The 21,562-nt window shown below is 34.3% G+C and overlaps 4 protein-coding genes and 1 long non-coding RNA gene across 12 annotated transcripts in view; 1 reads left to right on the top strand and 4 right to left on the bottom strand.

Annotated features, from left to right (window-relative positions):
• Positions 1-3,080, bottom strand: part of Rau (RA domain-containing protein rau) — a 61,149-nt gene extending 58,069 nt beyond the window's left edge. The window contains exon 1 of the mRNA XM_071778377.1: positions 2,791-3,080. The gene's annotated coding sequence lies outside the window, so the exon portion shown is untranslated. The remainder of the gene's footprint in view (positions 1-2,790) is intronic.
• Positions 13-2,647, bottom strand: LOC139813084 (protein FAM210A-like). Of its 4 annotated transcripts, XM_071778382.1 has the most exons (7): positions 1,768-2,643; positions 1,431-1,593; positions 1,061-1,355; positions 712-857; positions 559-638; positions 406-424; positions 13-234 (listed from the first exon to the last, which is right to left on the bottom strand). In XM_071778382.1, the coding sequence occupies exons 2-7, from the start codon at positions 1,567-1,569 to the stop codon at positions 176-178; spliced, it is 738 nt and encodes a 245-aa protein (XP_071634483.1). In that variant the 5' UTR covers positions 1,570-1,593; positions 1,768-2,643; the 3' UTR covers positions 13-175. The 4 variants fall into 4 exon arrangements, with proteins under 4 accessions (XP_071634483.1, XP_071634481.1, XP_071634480.1 ...); XM_071778380.1 differs by lacking the exon at positions 406-424 and having other exon boundaries at positions 550-638; positions 1,768-2,647; XM_071778379.1 differs by having other exon boundaries at positions 13-424; positions 1,768-2,647.
• Positions 3,081-3,278: 198 nt separating the features above from the next.
• On the top strand, positions 3,279-5,213 carry LOC139813808 (uncharacterized). The gene is made up of 3 exons (XR_011732237.1): positions 3,279-4,651; positions 4,737-4,846; positions 5,096-5,213. It is a non-coding gene; the product is annotated as an uncharacterized lncRNA (long non-coding RNA).
• Positions 5,214-8,268: 3,055 nt separating this feature from the next.
• On the bottom strand, positions 8,269-13,054 carry LOC139813034 (piggyBac transposable element-derived protein 4-like). 5 transcript variants are annotated; one of them, XM_071778286.1, is made up of 2 exons: positions 12,305-12,815; positions 8,269-8,474 (listed from the first exon to the last, which is right to left on the bottom strand). In XM_071778286.1, the coding sequence occupies exons 1-2, from the start codon at positions 12,549-12,551 to the stop codon at positions 8,434-8,436; spliced, it is 288 nt and encodes a 95-aa protein (XP_071634387.1). In that variant the 5' UTR covers positions 12,552-12,815; the 3' UTR covers positions 8,269-8,433. The 5 variants fall into 5 exon arrangements, with proteins under 5 accessions (XP_071634387.1, XP_071634384.1, XP_071634385.1 ...); XM_071778283.1 differs by lacking the exon at positions 8,269-8,474 and adding an exon at positions 12,954-13,054 and having other exon boundaries at positions 10,772-12,560; XM_071778284.1 differs by lacking the exon at positions 8,269-8,474 and adding an exon at positions 12,958-12,976 and having other exon boundaries at positions 10,772-12,560.
• Positions 13,055-18,159: 5,105 nt separating this feature from the next.
• LOC139813697 (uncharacterized) lies at positions 18,160-21,254 on the bottom strand. The gene is made up of 4 exons (XM_071779352.1): positions 21,163-21,254; positions 19,464-19,676; positions 18,897-19,124; positions 18,160-18,446 (listed from the first exon to the last, which is right to left on the bottom strand). The coding sequence occupies exons 1-4, from the start codon at positions 21,181-21,183 to the stop codon at positions 18,270-18,272; spliced, it is 639 nt and encodes a 212-aa protein (XP_071635453.1). The 5' UTR covers positions 21,184-21,254; the 3' UTR covers positions 18,160-18,269.
• Positions 21,255-21,562: the final 308 nt, after the last annotated feature.

Here is a 21,562-nt window from a genome sequence, read left to right as displayed (position 1 = left end):
AATCAAGGAATATTTAATGCAGGATATTTATCATAATATAATATACATTCATAAAGAGAAATATACATCGACATCGCGTTACAATAAGTCCCCGAGCTACGCCGAGCCTAGTTCGCAGGTCCGACATAGCGGGAGAGATATTTATGGTTTTGGCGGCTTCGTATGTCGGTCTGTTTCACACTCTGTCTTGGATTTTGTCTCGTGTTCTATTGTAGATTTGTTTGACTGTGCTGGCTATAACACGATTAAAGACGATTACGAGGAGTACACATGCTGCCGTCGAAGAACAAAATTTACGATATATTATATAATTATATTATTCACGCGACAAGAATATCTCGCCAAAAACAAAAACAAAAGAGATGAGCACGATATATTTGAGATGAAACGTAATCGGTAACCTACTCATAGCTTTGCCCGCAGGCTGCACCACGTGTGTGCGTGTAAGAAAACAGACAAGACAGATGTTTCAAATGCAAATACAGATATAGTTATATGTTCAATAGTTTATTTTTTCAATTTCACCAGGTGACATTGCATTTAACGTACATTACTCACCTGTGTTGATTGACGCTTGAATGACAATGCCTTCACGTAGCCTAATTTGCTCAAATACCTAATGGCCATTGTCGTTCCTCCTGTTACGTTTCAGTATTAATATTTGACACACAGCGCAAATTATCTATTACATAAAGTATTAAAATTACAAACCAACGGTAACGGTGTATCTGAGTGGGGTAAATATCTTATAAAGTGCATAAGTAATGGCCCAATCACCGGCACTCGAGTTACGTATTAAATTTATATATTTCTCACTAAAATTCATATATTCCAACAGCTGGGCTATATCCACACCACTAAAAGTACATAACTTTACGTTAATAAATTGTCGAGTTCAAACGACATCAATTTGTGGGTGCTTTCCATTTATTAACGCAAGTCGACACAAACGTCGTTCTATCTTTCATTGCGTTCAATGAGTAAAAAAGACAAAACAACACTTGTGTCGACTTGTGTCAGTAAATGGAAAGAACCCTATGTCAATTGCTCTTGTACGTACTTCCTAACAGCAGTATAGAATATAGCTGCCCATCCTATCGAAGTAATCAAGTGCACAGGTAGTAATACATGCCAATAATCTTTAGTCATTTGTTTCATTTTTTGAAATACTGACAGTTTCTGCTCTGTCTGAGGTTTCTGGCAATCACCCTCGGAACTTGGCTTAAGGTCCGAATAGTAGGCCAAGATAATACCATTTTTGCTGATGTCCTGTTTCAGTGACTTTTGATACACGAGTATATTATTTGCGAGACCTAAAGAATTACATGACGCAGCCTTATAACGGCGATATCTTTCTGCAAATGAAATGAGCCTGATAATATACATACTGAACCTATTGACATTCTCACCATGTTTATGTCAGAGCTTACCAGGGAATGCTGACTTCCAGCGTGTTGTGTTGACACGACATGTGTAGCATGCCGACAACGGAAGATACCTTGTTAACAATATAGAGGCATTGCCTAATTCGACGCTAAATCTCAGTCCACGGGCGAAGATTACATCCATGTTCGAAAAACGCCGCTTCTTTTCCTAACCAAGAATTACGATATCCTTATTACTCTCGTGAATTGTCATGTAAGTAACAGAAATTCGAAAAATTTGTACATCGAGAATTTACGAAGAAGTTTTTCAATCGTCACTCCTCATTCACGATTTCAATCACGTAATACTCAAATAATTATACTCATCACAAAACTTACATACCTCGACGTATCACACTATATTCCGCATTGGTTTTCTGTAATGATATCAAAAATTGCAACGAAACTACGGAGCAGAGACGCAGAGAGAAACCTGAGAGCGGCCATAAGCCCATATAAGCGCTTTACAATTTACTTTATTTTGAAGCGCCTCTATGTCCGTAAAATGTAAACATTAAACTACGTAATCAATATCCATGAATCCCGTAGGTAATATTCACGATTTTGTGGTTCTCTTCCGTGCTATGTTCACGACTTTTGATGGAAAATAACTTAAATAATCGCCGAATCGTGGGACAAAAGTCGCGGGACAAAAAAGCGCACCTATGTAAAAATGTGCCAAACAAGTTTGTTCCTGCTGGCTGTATTTTATATTTTCTCTATAAAAAAAAAAAAGTTTCCGTAGCACTATTTTTATTTCAAAACACCCTCGATTGAATTAATGTCGTTCTTTCTTTTTTTGCTAATCAATCCACGTACGCTTCTTTATTCCTCATTAATCTCTACTTTACAGAAAATTAAATTGTATCAGCTATGATCTTATAACGTACTGTCAATTAAGTGTATTAGTTATCAGATAAAAATTCCGTAGTACTAATACCATTTTTAAATTGCCCTCGATCGAATTGACAACGTTCTTTCTGTTTCTTCGCTGATAAATCTGACAAGAGCGCGAAATACACGGCAATAAGCTCGTTTATAAAAAAATCAATATTCATATAAGTTTATTGAAGCTCGCCGCTCTCTCGTTCGCGATCGTGACAAGCAAAGTGAGAACGCCAAACGCGATCGTTCTCTTCAATTAAACAGCTGATTATTAATTCTCGCGTTTAATGAGAGGTTCCATATTATATTTATTGATCGCGTCTTCCCGCGCGATACACTAATTCGGAGTGGAAATCGAAACGGAGACAGGAGACGCAAATTCTGAGGGTTATGGTCTCACCGCGACACGCGGGACGACGATTCTATTTAGATTCGGATGTATCTCGCTTCAAATAATTCGTTTCTCATGCAATTCACTCACCGAGATCACGGAGCACTGCAGGGAGGCACGCCAATCAGAGTCGGGAGGGTGATACGTACAGGTGTCCCAGCACACGGCATTCGGCGTTCATCTCGTTCAGCGGCGGCATCTCACTCGCTGCAGTCGACACGAGAAGGAACGGAGTATTCGGCGTACATTCTGCTTGCAACACTCCGCACCCGGATCTCTTTTCGTTCACGAGAAAGAGGAATTATACACGCGATCGACAACGTCTCGCGCCGCACCGACGTAAACGCGTCGCACCGACGTAAACGCGCGCGTAGTACTTGCGCATATTCGAGCATTCGAGCACCGCCGGCCGCACAGTCAGCTGCGCCGTCGAACGCGAATGGCTCGCGAGTCGAGCCCCCGAGTCCGGCCAATCACGTTCGAGCCGGCGCGGCGAGCGACCGCGGCCGTACTATATACACTCTACACTTATACCAATACCGGACGGACGTCCTACTAACAATGAGTGCGACCGTAGAATGAATTCTCGCAATTTCGACGAAATAATGTTCGAAGTCGGCGCGTGGGCGATCGTTTTTGTCGGCGAGCGGCCGCCACTTGTTTTCGTCGACGCTCGGGGCTCGGGGCGTACCGTTGCCTGCGAAAGTCATTCAGCTTTCGTTCTCTCGATGAATCTCGCACGAGTGTGAAGTGTTCGTGCTCCGCGCGCCTCGTCGCCGTGCTCCGTGCTGCGTGTATTCGGAACGCGCTCGTTCTTGAGGTTGGCATTCCTGCTCCTGGTTTCGCGAATTCGAGAACCGCGGAAATAATCGGCGTGCTTACAAGAAATGAAGTATTCGTCGGAATGGATGTGTCGTGGATGTGAATCGCTCGCTCGAGTCGAAGACGTCGTGGCAAAGGTTTACGGGAATTGTGAATTATTTGTAGTGTTATTGTGATATTCGCCGGGGATAATGGATAATCGTCCGTCACGCCATGGATAGCAAACGTACATACGTAGCATTAATTCTCGCGACTGTTTCGCGTCGCGCTTTGAACGCTGTGCTGGTTAACTGTCGTGTAATTTCTCTCCGAAGGGAGAAAGAGAACCGAGTGATATATTGTTGTGTTATGTGATTTTAGTAATGGAACGCCGTGATATCGCCCGTTCGTGAATATTTCATAATCTCCGTGTGTACTTTGCGTCGCGTAAATTAACGGCCGGTAGTCGCGACTCTTCGTCGTGCAAAGTGTTAATAGAGTGCGGTTTTACATTCGCGAGATTTACGAGCTCGATATCGTGTTGCGCGTGTGATATTTAATTTCGACGTGTCTACTATATAATTTCGACGTATAGCCGTTCATTTGACTCGCGTAGTACCGCGCGCATTTGCCGACGCATCGGAAGATTTCGTCGCCATTCACGTAACGCGGTGAACACGGAACGAATCGGTGTCGCGGACTCTCTCAAATTTCGAAAGGCTCGATCTATATCGGAAAACCTTAAAGTATTTCGGGGAAATGTTATCGAGATCGGCACGCGACCTCGGTATTGTTTTTTTGTACGCGGCGCACCCCTTGTTTACGCAAATCACCGTGCGAGAGAACAATTAAGTCACCGTGCCGCGGCGTACGTATCACTCGACGGAGGGACTTTATTTTGATCTGCAGGTGAAATCGTCGGGCCAGTTATCTTCTCCCGAACGTATCGACAACGCGGTTAATTATTTCTCGCGGTTTTTTTTTCGCGCGTTGTATCGCGTTCATCGCGTATTAGTTAATTCCAATTTACGGGAGTGCCGTGCAAAGTTTCGCGCGATAGTTAATTGCCCGCGTTTTCGTGAGAGCTGTGTCAAGTGCCTACGGAGCAGATACCATCCTCCCCCCGTCCACGACAGTTTCAAAAGAGGCAGTGAGTATAAATTAATTTATATATTAAGTTATATACATAAGTATGGTCTATTTTTCTTTAATCGAATTATTTGTTTAAATAATAGAATAATGGGAGTGTCGCCTCGAGAAAATCCTGCGAAGCTGACAAGCCGAGCAGCCTGAGAGGAGGAGGAGGCCTAGAAGAGGCATCGGGCATAAGCGTGATAACTTTATGGTATAAATATTACTATTTATTTTGTTTAAAAATAATCTCTTTTTTTGTTTATTGTTTAGTCGTTTTATTTCTTCGTGATTCGGAAATTGTAATTAGTAACAAGAAATAATTTGAAATGATTAAAGTTTATTATTCTGATAAAGAACATTTTTGGAATAGTAATTTAAATAATTATTAAATTGAATAATGAATAAGATGTTTGATGCGTGTAACAATTATTTAATCAAATCGATTATTTATATGTTTCAGAAAATATCCACGCGGGAAGAAGCTTCGCATCGAGGAAATACTAGCTGACATCCCGAGCAGTCTTAGAGGAGGTGTGGAGGCCTAGGAGAGGCATCAGGTGCCGGCGGAGCAACATGCGGTAAATATAATTGATTTATACATACCTATACATATATTATATCTTATGCGAGTGAGTCATTTACTTTTCTACCAAATATTCAGAAAATAAAAATGAGAGAAAAAAGGAGTTTTATTTTAGAAATTCTTTAGAAATCTAAAAACTCTTTATTTTTCTCTATTTTAGAAATTCCATAGAAACTTATGTCCAATGGATTAATTATTCTTAAAAAATTACATAATTATTTCATTAAATTTGCTTAATAAATAATAATGTAGAATATTGTAGAATGCAATGTTCACTGATTGTTTTCATAATGACTCTATCTCTTTCTTTTATGCTCTGCTTTAATTTGGATTTTATATTTGTTTTGTTACAGAATCATCGTAGCGACGTTGCAGAATAACTCCGCTGTTGCGCATCGGTCGGTGAGTGATGATTGAAATTTCATAATTAAGGTAACGAATCTATGACAATTATATCAAACATATTACCGAAACGTTTGTGTCAAGTACTACAGTAAATTATTACATTATACATATATTACGTAAATTACGTTTCATAGGTTCGTTGCCTTAAAATGGATTGACTGGGTCAGATTAGGATTTTATAACATTTAATCCTGGATAATTTATGTAAATTGATTTATTGTACATTCTATCATTATTCCATCCCAAATATCTTTCAGGATTAAATATTACATAAATTGGTGTAAGAATATAATGTAATATATGTATATACTTAGAGCCGGTTATGTTCCAATCTATTGGTAAACTAACTAATAGTTAAATCATATGTATATCTTTGTTCAATTTGAAGGAAAAACAAAGGCACAGATATGATTTAACTATTAGTTATAGTTTACCAACAAGTTGGAACAACCGGCTCTCAGGCTGGTATTTATAGTCGGTTCTTATATGTAATACCGTGTTATGTACAATCTTAAGATGTCATGAATCAATCAGAGAGCCGTATTAACATCTTAAGATATTACTTAAGACAGTCTTGAAATAAGATCTGACTATGAATACCGGCCTTAGAGTTAGAGATGCTTTTAGCCTGCATATATCGCGTTCAAAAAGATAAAGGATGCCTTGCAATATTTTAATTGTTTATTATTAGTATATACAATCTATTTTTTTTATATTTCTTACGTAATCTATTTAACAAAATTTTGTGTGTGTTCACGATTATTATTTAAAATTATTTGTTCCTATAACGCGCCAATTTTAGCCTAAACTTTCACAGTCTATCCATATGTATTGATAACTGGTTTTTATACTAGTTAAATATATGACGTGAGATCCAATAAATGATATTTCGCGAAACAGACAATTTTTTGTAACAATTATTTTAAACTTGATCTCAATTTCACATTAATATAAATACTTGATTTTTAATAGTATAATTATTATCGTAACAAGATGTAGCTATCAAAATTTAAATTCTGTTTGTTCGAATGCACAAAATATTTATATTAGCTCAATATTGTGCGGGAAATTGATTATCTCTCACGTCATTAATTCTTTATTTCTCACCTTTCTAAGGTGAGATTCGATATTCGAAACGAGAAATCGAAAAAAATGGGCCTTATATTTTTTTAGTTCGTGTTAATTATTTACTTTGCATTTTTATTGAAGTTCTGCATGCTTATATTACATTTAAATTAAAGTTTCTATTATTCGCAAAATGTAGTCAAATTTATTCGGATATACGCGGTTAATTGAAAAAATTTTTCCAAATTACACAGAAAAAAGGAATATTCTTGATTTAAAAATATCTTTAGTTTCAACATTGGAAAAGTTGGTAATCTTGAAATGAGATTATATTGCGTTAAACGAAGAAAATTTTCACGAATAAAGTCATTATATAGTTCAACCAAGAAAAAAAATGTTAAAATTCTTATTAGATGTACGATTGTTCGTATATGCGCAAGATTACTATAATCTTCTTATAAGAATTTCAACATTTTATTTCAACATTTTTTTTCTTGATTAAACTATATAATGAGTTCATTCAAGCAAGTTTTCTTCGTTTAACGCAATATAATCTCATTTCGAGATTATATATTCTTGCGTATATATGAGTATAAACAGTGTTGATTTGACACTTTTTTTTTCTGTGTAACAGCTTCTGATTAATTAAAATCTTTTTTGTTCTTAATCAAGAAAGTTATTTCGTGCGTAAATTATAGTATAATATATAAAATAATAAGTAGATTTTGAACGTTAGGAATTCTATAATTAATTAATTAATTCAATTTTGCTGTAAATGGCCCTTCGCGACGCGGTCGTGTTTCGCGCATCGTGGGAAAGAGCGTAAAATCATTACGCTCATCTGCTGTCTACGATCAGGTGGCAATAGAAGGAGTAATTCTCCTTCCTGTCTCTGGTTTTGCCAGAATGGATTTGGCCAGAAAATGGTAAAGTCAAACTGGCCAAAGGAGAGATTTACACAAGGTAGGTTGGTGTCGAACACCACCAATTTAGTGTACAATGTGCATGCAGGTAGGGTAACATTTCTTACACGCGTAATCTGGAGACGAAAAAGTGACGTCTTTAGTTTAATCTCAAGTAACCGCGAACTTAAAATTTTTTAAACTTTCTTTTAAAATCTTTTAAACACTTCTTTAATCTCGGGTAATCGCGGTCGTGACTAATTAATATTGATAAACTAATATCGATAAACTAAATAAAGTAATTATAATTAAACTAAATAAACTAATAAATTCGGGTGGGCATGAACGCGTTAGGTAAATAGAAATATGCTAGAAATATGAAATATTAGGTAGGAATATATGAACATATAGAAGTATGAATAGGCAGGGAATATACATGTACATAGAGATAAAAGTTCGGGTAGGTGGAGACACGAGGGATTATAACTCGTACTGTTAATTATATGGAATAATGTAATAAATTTTAATTTTATTACATAATATGTAATTCTATAAAGAGTGTATTAAAACTGTGTACTATTATATCATATTACTTAATTTTATGTAATATTAATTGTAAGGAAATTATTGTAATTAGGAATTATTAATTGTAATAAGGAATTATAAGAAACATTGTAATAAATTTGAAATTGTGTAATTACTATATATTACACGAAATCGATGGAAGACGATAATAACGGTTTTTATTCTTCATCCAGAATTTCGCATTTTAAAAATTATCGCTACTTATTATAAATTTCACGTAAATGTGAAGACGTGAAGGCTTGAATGCTGAATCAACGATCAAATAATATAGCTTCTCTCTTGCGAAATATAACTTCTGCCTAAAAATTAAAATTACGGTTATATTTCTTAAAATTATTACAAAATTTGTGACCTACAATTATTGTAATTTGGTATTAATTAAAATATTCAAAACAGAAAGTTATATTTTCTGAAGAGTTTGTTCATAAATTTCACTTTGATTTTATTAAATATTCGATACTTAGAGATGTTGTATACCATATTTTCATGTGGTTGGATACGATCGCTGTCTCGGCCTTTGTTTCTGTCCCTTGCGTCAGGTGGACGTTAGTTAAGGAAATACGTTCGTACCGGCGGGGAGTCGTAACGATTTTTAACATGAAAGTTTATTATAGTTCGTTGCTCCGTTGAAAATCGAACATCCCTGTTGCAGAACCAGAATTAATCTCTGGTTTTCTTATATCTCGGATCTTCGGAAACAGTGGTTTCGGCATGAGTACGTGACATCAATTCGCGAAATTAATTAGAGATATAAGAGAAGATTCTATTCTTCTCAATAAATATTCTCCCACTAACGCTAATATCAGTCATGCTTCTGTTTTGCTAATGAAAAGACAGTAAAGTGTATATGGATAAAATAACTGTTTAGGAAATAGAAAAAAAAGAAAAAAAAAAGAAAAGAGAAAAAAGAAAAACAAAAAAGAGAGAAATAAGAAAAAGAAATAAAAAATGTATTTAAGGAAAAAAAATAGGATACAATCGTTATATATCTTTGATATAATTTAGTTACACAAACGACTATATTTTATTTTTTAATTTTTTGTTTCTTATAAGAAACTATTAGGATTAGGGATATAGATAATTAATATTCTTCCAAAATTCTGGAAGAATATTAATGTTAATTATCAAATGCATATATTTCATACATTTTATTATTAAATATACTCGTTTGTAACTATTCCTCGATAACAGTTCTTCTATTTATATATATTTTTAATAAGAGAAATATACGTACATCTCTCATGATGGCTATATATATTTTTTAATTATAAGAAAGAAATATATCTTAATAATGGAAGAATATTTTAATAATAAAAATATACGGAATGACTTGAAAGACGATCGTCGTTAACTCGTTGCCGAAATGACCGCTATCGGGGGCAATCCGGAAGATCTGGGATTCATTCCTTTCTGCAGCAGGGTCCTCGACGTTCAACGGGTTGCTTAATTTTCTTTTATATATCCTTTTGATTTGATGGGGCTCGACAAATCAGGGTATATAGAGCTCATTTTCCATCCTGAGAATCGTTCTTCTCTACGTCGGCAACTGACGGGCTGTTACACAGCGGGAGGGATTTTGTTCTGTTTAAATCGTTGGATCAGTTATCTCTTTCCTAAATGTGGTAATAACGTGATTTTTTAAGGCTTAAAATATGCATAAGACCTAAGCTCAATTCGTCATTGCGTAAAAATAATTATGAACAATTCGCGTTACACTATACGTTACATTATGCGAGAAATTACGCGAAATATCATTGATTGATTCACAGCGTTTATTTAATCGTTGACCTTGCATCTCGAAATTTCTCATATTTTTTTCCTATAATAAGAAAATTTAATAATAAAAAATTGATCATTATTTTTTGAAATATCTGTAAGATAGTCAAATCTCTGATTTAAAAATAGTGAATTTTAATATGAATATACTTATTTTGAGCGCTTTCGTGTACTCTGGCATCAGTAAACTATTTGAAATATATGTATTTATAAAATATATGTATAATATAAATACATATATGTAAATATCTCAACTCTAATCTTTTGTAATATATTTTACGATTCTGTATACTTTCCTACTTTTCGATGTAAAACAAATTGTGAGTTTTAACCCTAATCCCTCCAACGTTTTTTCCGCCACTTAATTTCTCCAACCATGCACTTTCGTGTCCCACGCGTTTCAGTATGTTAATAGCTTTGAAAAATTCTCCAAAAATTATTATATCTTTATACTTTCAACTAAAAATCAATGTAAAGAAAATTTGGAAATTATTTATTTAAATATTTTTTTACAACAATTATATGTTGAAAAACGTTACGACTTGTTTTATTTAAAAAATCATAACTGACGAACAAATTGACGAAATTTAATGTTTCAGCGTGCAAATTAAAGCTAAAAGTAGTGCGAATGAGAAAAAAAATGAGATAATTATTAATGAAATAGTACTTAATTTCGTCGCCCTGGTAATTTAATTTTATTTAAATGGTATAATTTATTTTTAAATGGTAAGTACAGAAGGACTTTAAGGATGCCATAAAAAGAATTTTCGAATAAGAAAAGACGAATTTGAAGTGTGAAAGATATTTCTTATATAAAAAATTATATTTTTTTAATGACCGTTTATTTTTATGTTTTTATATCGCGTGATTTACATCGCGCAATCGTAGCAATATCGAACCCTGTGGTCTTCACATAACGGTTTTTTACATTTTGAGCAACAGTACAAAGTTTTTTTATTTCTATTATATTCGCAGACAGAACATCTTTTACGTATCTGTAGTTTATCATTTTTATCAACATCAGGAATGTCTGTTTCTGATAAAATATTATTAATATCTCTGATAACTGAAATATGCAACCCATTTGTGTTTTTTCGCTTGTGTAAGTGTGGAGTTATCAATGACAATGATAGCTCTTTCAGAAAAGATCTCCTGTTTTCGATTTTATGGAGTACATTAAAATTATAAAGAATATGACTATTAACAGATGCTTGGTCTAGCATACCCAGAAAGAATCTCATTGTCCATCTATTTGTTTTTCTTGCACAAGTATGCAACGCACAACATTGGTTGAAGACATCCGTACCTGCTTTCGTACTGTTATAAAAATCAACTAATTCAGGTTTTCCGGAATCTTTACTGATTTTGCATGATTTGTGCAATGATGATAATATTAACACAACTTTATTTTTCTTTGGACACCAAGACATGAGAACATTAGTACCATCGTAACCGCAACGGACGGTTCCAACCGATGCTGTGCTTTTAAAGTTTTTTGGGATTTGTCTCTTATTTTTTCTGATGGTTCCAACCATTGTAAGATTATAATCTTTATACATTTGATTGAAAATTTCGACGGAACTGAACCAGTTGTCGCATGTTATATTTCTATTACTGTGATAAATAGGCTCACATATCTTTCGAATATAATAACTCGGAATTGTTTCATTGGCAGGGGGATTTACACTCCCTGCATACGGAATCGCATTATATAAATAGTGAGTTTTTGCATCATTTAGTGTTATAATTTTGATACCATAGCGATCTGGTTTACTCTTTATGTAGACTTTTGAAGAAAATCTACCACGGTATCCCAATAATAGTTCGTCAACGGTCAAAAATTCTGAAGGAGTATAATTTGTTTGGCAATTATTGATGAATATATCCCAAATTTCTCGAACAGCTGCTAATCCATCTGTTTGTTTTCTTTCCGCACGAGTAGTCTTATCGTCAAAGCGTATACGATCCGCTATAAATTCGAATCTTCTTACATTCATTGTTGCTCTATAAATAGAGCTACCAAACTCGTATGACCACAACTCAGCAATGTTGATGCGATTATCATTCTTCAAACCGGCGAAATATAACAGACCGAAAAATGCTTTTAATTCCACCATACCCAAATGTTTTTGATATGGTTCGTTAGCGGTATCGTGTTCTGTATGATACTTGTCAATCTCGATATTTGTATACTTCAGTATTACCTCTAAAAGGTTGTCACTAAACAACGTTGACCAACATTCTAATGGAGAATTGGCAATTATTGCATGATTCATCGCACCAGGTAGATGCATCTGCCTTGACCGATTGCGCGTTTTAGGTAGAGATAAAAACCATGGATATTTATCTTTACCGTAAACAATTTGACACTTTCTCGTCGTGGAAGTTGATCCTTCAAGCTCCGTTGTCTTCTCCTCCGAATCCTGTTCCGATTCATCTCTCTCTTCGAATTCGAACTTGTCAGCTTCCTCTTCAGTATTCGAGTCTTCTTGTTCTTCTAAAGAATCGAGTTCCTCGTCGCTGTCCCTATCGCCGAAATACGAAACCGGCTCGCGGAGACACAAGCTCCTTCCCACCTCTTCCGCCTGCCTCTGAGCCATAATAGTCCTCTGTGGAATGTGAAATTTTTTTTAACGACAAAAATATTTTAAATACTCTTAAATTGGATAAATCTGAAGGAGAGCTCACTCCTCTCCGATTTTGATAAAATTAGGCTCAATCGACGCGTTTTTGCTCAAAACGACCGAATCTGGCAGAAAAAAAGTGTCGCTCTACCCCGCGACGCGAGATATTAAACGTTGAAGTTGATAGGAATTAGGTTATGATTCCTGTCATACCGACAAGATGTAGCAACACTGAACATGTCCCGCAACCACATGCGCATGCTCCTGGCCGCTTAATTTCGTCGAAATCAGAGAGGAGTGAGCGGAGAGCTGAAGGAGATTCAGATTTACCTTAAATTGTACACAATACATTTTTATCGAAAAAAAATTCTCACTTACCTACCTACACACAACACTGACGTAATTCTCCAACCATGCACTTTCGTATCCCAACGCGATTTTGACTGTATGTCGTTTCGAGAGTAAATAAGCTAAGGCTCTGATGAAGTTTCTACCTGATGTTCCCTTAGTTCCCTACTATAACAACTTTTTTTTAGAGGTGGGGGGGATGGGGATTATCCCACGGCCGTTGGTTTCCCGGAACGAACTACCGTCGACCGTTAGAAACGCGCCGCGTGAGATACGAAAGGGAATGGTTGGAGGGATTGAAGTTACATCCTCTTATAAAAGCGGTATGAAACCCCGAAGTTAACCGAAATGCGTTTGCATTTGTTGCCGTGTTATTGCGAACGTAATTGGTCGTCTCGATTCAGTCGATTGATCGAGTGTACAAATGTTTTTTGCATAAGATAATAATAACAAATAAAACATTATAAGGCGCGCGCGAAGCGCGCGCTATAATCTAGTCTAGTTGTAATAATAAATAAATTGTACATGCTAGACATTTTTACACATATATCATAAATACCATGACGATAAAAAATAGAAAATAATAAAAAAAAGCGCACATCCAAAGAAAAGAGGACCGCCGAGTAAAGTCGACGGGAGTGGTGGAGATACTCTCGCCCAACCAAGATCATCGTTGACTTGCTGATACGTCGCAGTATCGTTCTTATCGTCAGCTGTAGCTAAACCGATTTTGATTAGCGCGTCGCCCTCGATTTCTATGTACAACAACGATAGCCGCCGACATTGCAGTTCGTGCCTAGCTAGATAATGAGATTGGCTATCCATAGTGGAGTGAACTTGTGCATCTGTCATCTGTACTATCATATAGTCAGATCTCACAGATCTTTTCCGCCACGGCGCACGACTCATATCGTGTAGTGGTCTTAAATCTGGTACAGGAAATCTATTGATATAAATATATATACAAATTAGAATTATATGTATGTAAATATGTACATGAAATATTATTTTGTTTGATGTAGTACCTCAGTTTGATCGTACATGACGACGAAGAGATTTTGACGTCTACTCTAGTTCTGTGTAATCAGAACTACTCTCTGTATCCTCTTCTATGTTTACGTCCTATAAATTACAAATGTAATTCTTATAAACTTTTCTTACTTTCGCAGTCCTTGATCTGCAATATCATACGGATAAATTAAATCATGCGGTAAATTAAACCTTTCATAGCGCGGCAACGTTAAAAAAATTACGCCCTCACAACACGATAGCAGGAAAAGGAAAACTTAATTACGAAAAAAACATTTATAATTATCGCCTCAGTCGTGCTCGTAGAACAATCGAGAATACTTTTGGAATTCTTGTGAGTCAATGGAGAATATTGAAAAAACCTATTGACGCTACTGTAAAAAACACAATGCAAATTGTCCACAGGCCATTATTTGCATCCATAATTGGCTTCGAAAACAGGATTTAGACAAAAACGAATATATTTCTGCGGACATAATTGATCACGATGAACCTAGTGGTTTTATTCCTGGAAATTGGAGGAAGGAAATGGATAGCAGTCATGCCTTGAGAGATCTTAGTAATTGTGACACTAACAATTCTTCTCGAGATGCCATGAACATCAGGAATGAATTTTGCGATTATTTTAACGGCGAGGGTGCTATACCGCCTGGCAGTATTTTCAATAGCAGTAATTAAAATTATTATCATGGATTTGCATGAAATTAATTAATTAAAAAAAAAAAAATTTGTTCTAAGGATGTTTCGGCCGTACAGCCTAAGCCAAATAATCGTAAAACTTTATTTGAGAATTTCTCAAGAAAAAAATTAAGTGATAAAATTTAAAAATTAGTTAATATTTATGGAAAATAATGAAAAATACTGATAAAAATCTATGACGTTTAGAAATGGTAATAATCTGAATAAATAAATATTATATTTGATATTTTTTCATTGTGTGTCTAAATTGTATGTCTTTTCTATCATTGGACGTCTAAAATAACTTCGCAAGTTTATAGTTGATATACCAAAGATATACCAAAGAATTGTTTAAACATTGTTAAATTTTGCTTTAAAAATCTGTTATTATTTGAATATGGCTGTACTGGCTATACATTCTTAAAAAAAGGATTTTGAAAATTTTTTTTGTATCTTAATAAGGCAATTATGCTTGACTTTTTTGACATTTTAATTCAATCAACATTGTATATATAAAAAGCAAGAGAGCATTAAGTCATTCAATTAATCATAAATAGAGACTACAATGTGATACTTATTTATAGTATATTAATAAAATTATCATTATACTGCTTTAAATATAAATTTGTATTACATGTGTACCGTCATAATATACGCAACTACATCCATATTTTGAAGAAAAAAATAAAAAGATCTAAAAAATTTAAACAACTATAAATTTATTTACTTTGTTAAAATTTAAAGCTAATTATGCTTGTATAAAAAAAATATAAAATGTGTTGTCGGAATCTTCTAACACATCCAGTTGAAAGAAATTTAATTATTATTCGTTTCTTCCTGTAGTCTGGAGAAGGTCATTTGGACAATATCCTGCAGAGTTCGCATTTGTAGTTGAGGCGACATTTTGCGCAAATGTAATGCTGCTGTTTGTAGCATATGTTCCACCTCATCGAATGGATCATTTATATTTGGTGGTGCAACATTTTGCGCCTTTTCCCGTCTTTCAAAAATTTGGATTAGTTTATCCAACGGATTCGTAGAAGCAACTGATATATCGCTATCAATAGTGGAATTGATATTGAGTCTTCGCCTTTTTCCACTCGTAAAAGTACTTGATAAGGTTGGCGCTGCAAACAAATTTTTATATACAGTTGATATAAAAAAATAATAATAATAAATCAATGATCATACTTTCTGTGCTACTACTGTCATTTGGATCTATGTCAATCGGACTTTGAACTTGAGAAGTTGACTGGTCTACCGATTTATTTAATAGCTCGTTCTCTGTGCTAGGAATATTATTCGACGTGCTACAATAAATGAACAAAGTAGGAATTACAGAAACAAATTGTGGAATTACAGTAATTTTATCGCTGTCTATTGATGTTCCTGGCACAAAAAATGAGCAATTTTAGAAATTTGGTCGAGTAGTTAGCCTCAAGATCAAGTGCAAAATTTGTTTGACATGGACAACATATGCAGTAGCTGGGATAGTATAATGGTTGTTATTATTATTGCTATTATTGGAAAATAATTTAATAATAATAATAATAATAAATAATAAATTAAAAAATTAAAAATAAAAATAGTTGGATTATTATTATTATTATTAAATAATTTTTAAATAATAGCATTAATAATAACAGAACCATTATACTACCAGAGCTATTGTTGTCCATGCCAAACAGAATTTGTAATTTGTACTTGATCTTGAAACTGATGTCCACCATTGTGTTGTGCCAGTTTATAATAATAACAAAAATCAGTTACTTACTCTTTCGATAGACTGGTATCACGAAGAAACTCCATTATGTCATAGTGCTTCCAATTGTGACGGTCCTCATTTTCATTCCTCCCAGATCCACTCGGAAGGTACTGCTCTGACTGGACAATTTTGCGATATATATGTATCGCGTAATGATTTAAATTTCTGCTGTACAGCAATTGCGTCGAGTACACCTAGAAAAATCAGATTTTATCATATCCAACTAATCCAACTGTATTATATATTTATTTATTTACCATTCAATTCATCAGCAACTTCTTCTCAGAGTCGTTTCCGGGTTTCCTTGGATCTCTGGTCCACCGACTATAATGTCCCACAGAGGCCTTCTATATGTTGGACAGCCAAAATTAAATGTTCTTTCTCTTCTACCAACAATTTCTTTGAGGCCTTTCTTTTGGAAGGAGTTCTAAATTTTTTACTGCCAACAACATTTTCTTTAGATTGACAGCTGGAGTTCGCTAATTGGCAATTTCCTGCCACGACTAAAATCAAGTGAAAAAATATTCGATTTTATTGTAGAGGAGCAGGAGAGTTCATTATTGTGTCAATTAATCCATTACTTACGTATATGCTGGTTGAAGGTTGCACCAATGTCGACCTCAACTATTTGCTCTACGCCGTCAATGTAGGCACGGCGTAGGCACGTTTTTCCATCATCTACAAACAAAATTATTATTTTAGTAAAATACACCTACAACATAATAAAATGTACTTATAGAAGATAAAATATATACTTAAAAACGGGTAAAAATAGCGTGTTATGTCGCCTCATCGACATAACACCCGAATCCCTCCAGACATGCGTGGTCGTCCACATCGGCGAGGTTGCAAATTATTTCGCAAACCCCGCATGTCTACACCATTGCAATTTCCTTAAAAAAAAAAAATTATTATTAATTATTTTAATGAAATGGGCTAGCGAGCAAAGTTTGATCTTAGTGCTTAAAATCTTATATTACAAATTCAAAACATTCAAACGTTTCGGCCTTAAATGTGGCCTTCATCAGCGATAAACAATTATAACCTTGGTCGTTTAACAAAAATTAAAATTTGGCCAATATGTATGACACCGACTTACGACAGGGATACGACGCGATTGTGACCACGGTCGCGTTCAGTAGAACGACTGAATACCGGTATATGAATACGGCCCTAAGAGCTTGATTGCCATATCATAGATATGTAAATTTTTATTTTTAATTTAAATTTAATTTTTTTTATGATTTATGCCATCGTCTAATATTGAAAGCTGTAGTTTGAAACTTTGAAACTTCTTAATCAAGAAGTTACTTAAGGAGCAACCCTGAGTTATAAACTCGTTAGTTTCTTCAAGGTTCCGATATTAATGATATTTTAGTGTTAATATGAAACTCATGACAGAATTAAAGTAATAGCTTAACATTACCTATAAATGTTGATTTATTAGAATTTGAATGAGAAATTATAGACTTCTCTCATATCCGTACTTCCTGCGATTGCGAAGGTTTCATTTAACCGGAAAAATCGATATGTGTGGGAAAACAAAATTTCTGTGAGAGCGATACTTGCCTCTCATTTGTATACTCGATTAATTCTGTCCTGCAGAAGGATGCGGCGCTGCCACTTATATTGGATTGCCTTAAAGGTTGTATAAATTAACAAACAACTACCATATATTAGATATATATATTTATATAAATTCCGATAATGTTAAATGGGTTTTTATGATCTTAGGTTTACAGTGTGTGAAAAATGTAATGAAAAGAACTATAATGTTTTCATTAAAATATATTTATTTAAAAGCGTATAGTAGTATATGTACGTACATATACGTAGATTTATAATACCGGAATATATAAGACCACATATTACGGTCAATCGTCGTGGTTCAAATAGTAATATGGATAATTATATAAATAATAAGGTGTCATTTTAGAGTAAAAAGGAATTTGTAACGTCTCGTCCTGATTTGGCTCTGCCGTGCTGATCATGGATGCACGTCCACCAGAGAACTTCTCACGTATTCGCTGATCAGCTAACTCTCTAGTACTCTACAGCCAAGAAAAGCAATTACTTATTTTATTTTATTTATTTTAAGTAATAATTTTTTTTAATAGAGAATATTATCTTAATAATAGTTTTAAGATATACTTGCGCACAAATCTTAGAAAAGCTTATAATTTTATGCTCAAAACAAGAAGTCATTCTTCTTTCAAGAATATTATATACTCTTCAGTAGACTGTATATAGTAAGTAATCCGAATTCTGGTATTAATTAAATATTCTTATTTGAAGTACTAAACTTGCTAATATCTAGAATATGTTTTGAGTAAATGTGATGCTTGCGATGACTTTATGGTAGATTTGCGGATATATGAACTTATCAAATACTTACAAATTTTTTTTTTTTTTTTTAAATAAAAATATTACAATATATTTTGTATCATACGTTGTACGAATATTTATATATTTTACATTGCAGAAAAGATAAGAATAAATACCTTTTTTAGAAAAGATTCTAGTCCTAGTATACGCGCCAATGCGTTAACAAATGCTTCATACACCTTAGTGTTTCCCACTTTTGCAACCAGGTATGGATGTATGTAGCGTATTTCTTTGGCTATATATGGCGGCAGCAGTGACAGCATCCACTTAGGGAGAATGATGTTTATAAAATCCTCATCTTCAGTGCTTTCAGGATCCGATCTTTTTCTTCGTATTTGTACTATCTGGAGAAATATAATTCTTATGAAATATTCAGTAACTTACATGATCAATTTGTGTACAAAAAACACACAAATATTAGTGTTTGTGTTATATAATTAACTTCAAAAAAAGCTGTTTGTCAATAATACAGTGATGTGTACATATTTGTCGCATAAGACAAATTGTTAGATGTTACATATAGGTGTTTCGAATTAAATATTACATTTAAAAATATCAAATTAAATAAAATTTGAACTTTCAATGATAGAAATGATAGTAATATAAATAAAATATTGTGAATGTTAAGTTAATGAAACATATATCATTTCATCAGATCAAGTAATAGGATAATGAGCATTTACCACGGGTTCAAGGAAGTGGTCATATTCTTCGCGTAGATATCGCGTCGATTCTTGGTCCGGTAATTGTTCTGCGCGGTATTGTTCAGTCGGAGATTCCGAAACAGACCGATGTTGCAAATAGCGTGGATTGGTATTGTATTGATGTTCGGCGGGTTGAAGGACGCCAGCAAATACGAAACTTGCTAAGAAGCAAGAGATCGTCACTGCTAAGAACTGAAATAATTAAGGAAACTTTTAGCAGATTGTTCTCGAACAGATGTTCGATATGGCAGAAATTTGTTCCTTAAATTATTTATTTAACAATTTAAAATTATTGAGAGAAAGATTATATATTTATGGATTTACTATGGAATATTATTTTGTTGATGTAAAAATCGATTTAGAGGAAAAATACAAAAGAGAAATAAATATTTTATTGTATTAATTTCTACAGAATTTTTGTCTCGCTGATGACATGTGGCTTTATTGTTAAAAAATTTTAATTCCAGCAGTTGAAGACTCATAAACATATTAAATAAATGTAAAATATAGATAACTAGCATGCCCCGCCGGGCTTCGCCCCGGAGAACATGTGTATTAAGACAATTACACGCAAATAGTCTCTCTCTCTCTCTCTCTCTCTCTCTCTCTCTCTCTCTCTCTCTCTCTCTCTCTCTCTCTCTCTCTCTCTCTCTCTCTCTCTCTCTCTCTCTCTCTCTCTCTCTCTCTCTCTCTCTCTCTCTCTCTCTCTCTCTCTCTCTCTCTATCTCTCTCTCTCTCCCGGGCGAAGCCCGGGACACCAGTTAATATTTAATATGTGAATTTAACAACTTATTTATTATTTACTCAAAAAGAATAAATACCGGGTCAAAAAATAACACCACAGGAAGATTTGATCAATTATTTTCCGAAAGCGACTTTCGATATTGATTAATTGATTAATATTTAACATGTGAATTTAACAACTTATTTAGTCTCGAAACTTCTACCCTTGTTTTATGTAAAATTCTTTACTATTATAATAAAAAAACAGTTTGTACCCTTTTTTTATTTGCTATGATCTCGGTAACAAAAAATTATACACTTTATAGTTCTCCCTGAAAAATTCTACCCCTATTTCATATACTTTTAGTAAAAATTCGGTCAATTATTTCTCGAAAAATTAGAAAAATTAAAAAAACCGGTTTCCAGAAAATCGGTAAAAAAAACTATACACTCTACCTCTACACTCGCCGGAGAAATTCTACCCCTATTTCATATACTTTTAATAAAAATTCGGTCAAATGGTTTTTAATTCGAAAAACTTCTGATACCGGTTTCCAAAAAAATCGATATTAAAAGTATATGAAATTTAATAAAAATTCGGTCAAATGATTTTTAATTTCAAAAATTTCAGTACCGGCTTCCAAAGAGATCGGTAACAAAAAATTATACACTTTATGGCACTCCCCGGAAAATTCAACCCCTGTTTTATATACAATTCTTTGAAATTTCGTCAATTATTTACCGAAAAATTGAAGAAATTAGAAAAACCGGTTTCCAGAAGATCGGTAACGAAAAACTATACACCCTATAGCACTCCCCGGGAAATTCTACCCCTATTTCATATACGTTTGGTAAAAATTCGGTCCATTGGTTTCCGAGATCATAGCGAACAAAAAAAATGCAAACCCTGTTGCTTTATAATAATAGTATAGATATATCAGAAAAGTTTACTCACTAATCCTCGATGCGAAAACATCGTGTTGCTCTTACAGTTTCACTTGATGTAACTGACGCGATTCCTCAGTGCCACTATAAATAACCCGAAGAATCGCTGACGTTATGTTGAATTTTACGCATTCTATAATTTCGTCAGTTTGGACTTTGAAACCGTCCCGGGACAAAAAGTACAGACGTCGTTAAAATTTTGAAAAAGTATGGCCTAACAGCCAGCTCGCAAGAGAACTGTAAAACGATCATCAGAATTCGGGTGAACGCAATTTGATTCGCGCGCGGACTTTCGTTTGTTGTAAAACGCACGATTACGAAACTCAGTATTGATATGCATGTATGGAATGCACGAAATAGCACTTTCTCGAAAGTTCGTTGCATTACGGGGCCAGCTTTGCATTAAAGCA

The sequence above is a fragment of the Temnothorax longispinosus genome, chromosome 5 (assembly GCF_030848805.1).
Source record: "Temnothorax longispinosus isolate EJ_2023e chromosome 5, Tlon_JGU_v1, whole genome shotgun sequence".
Lineage (NCBI taxonomy): Eukaryota > Metazoa > Arthropoda > Insecta > Hymenoptera > Formicidae > Temnothorax > Temnothorax longispinosus.
The sequence above is the reverse complement of the archived record's forward strand: the minus strand, read 5'-3'. Positions and strand labels throughout refer to the sequence as shown.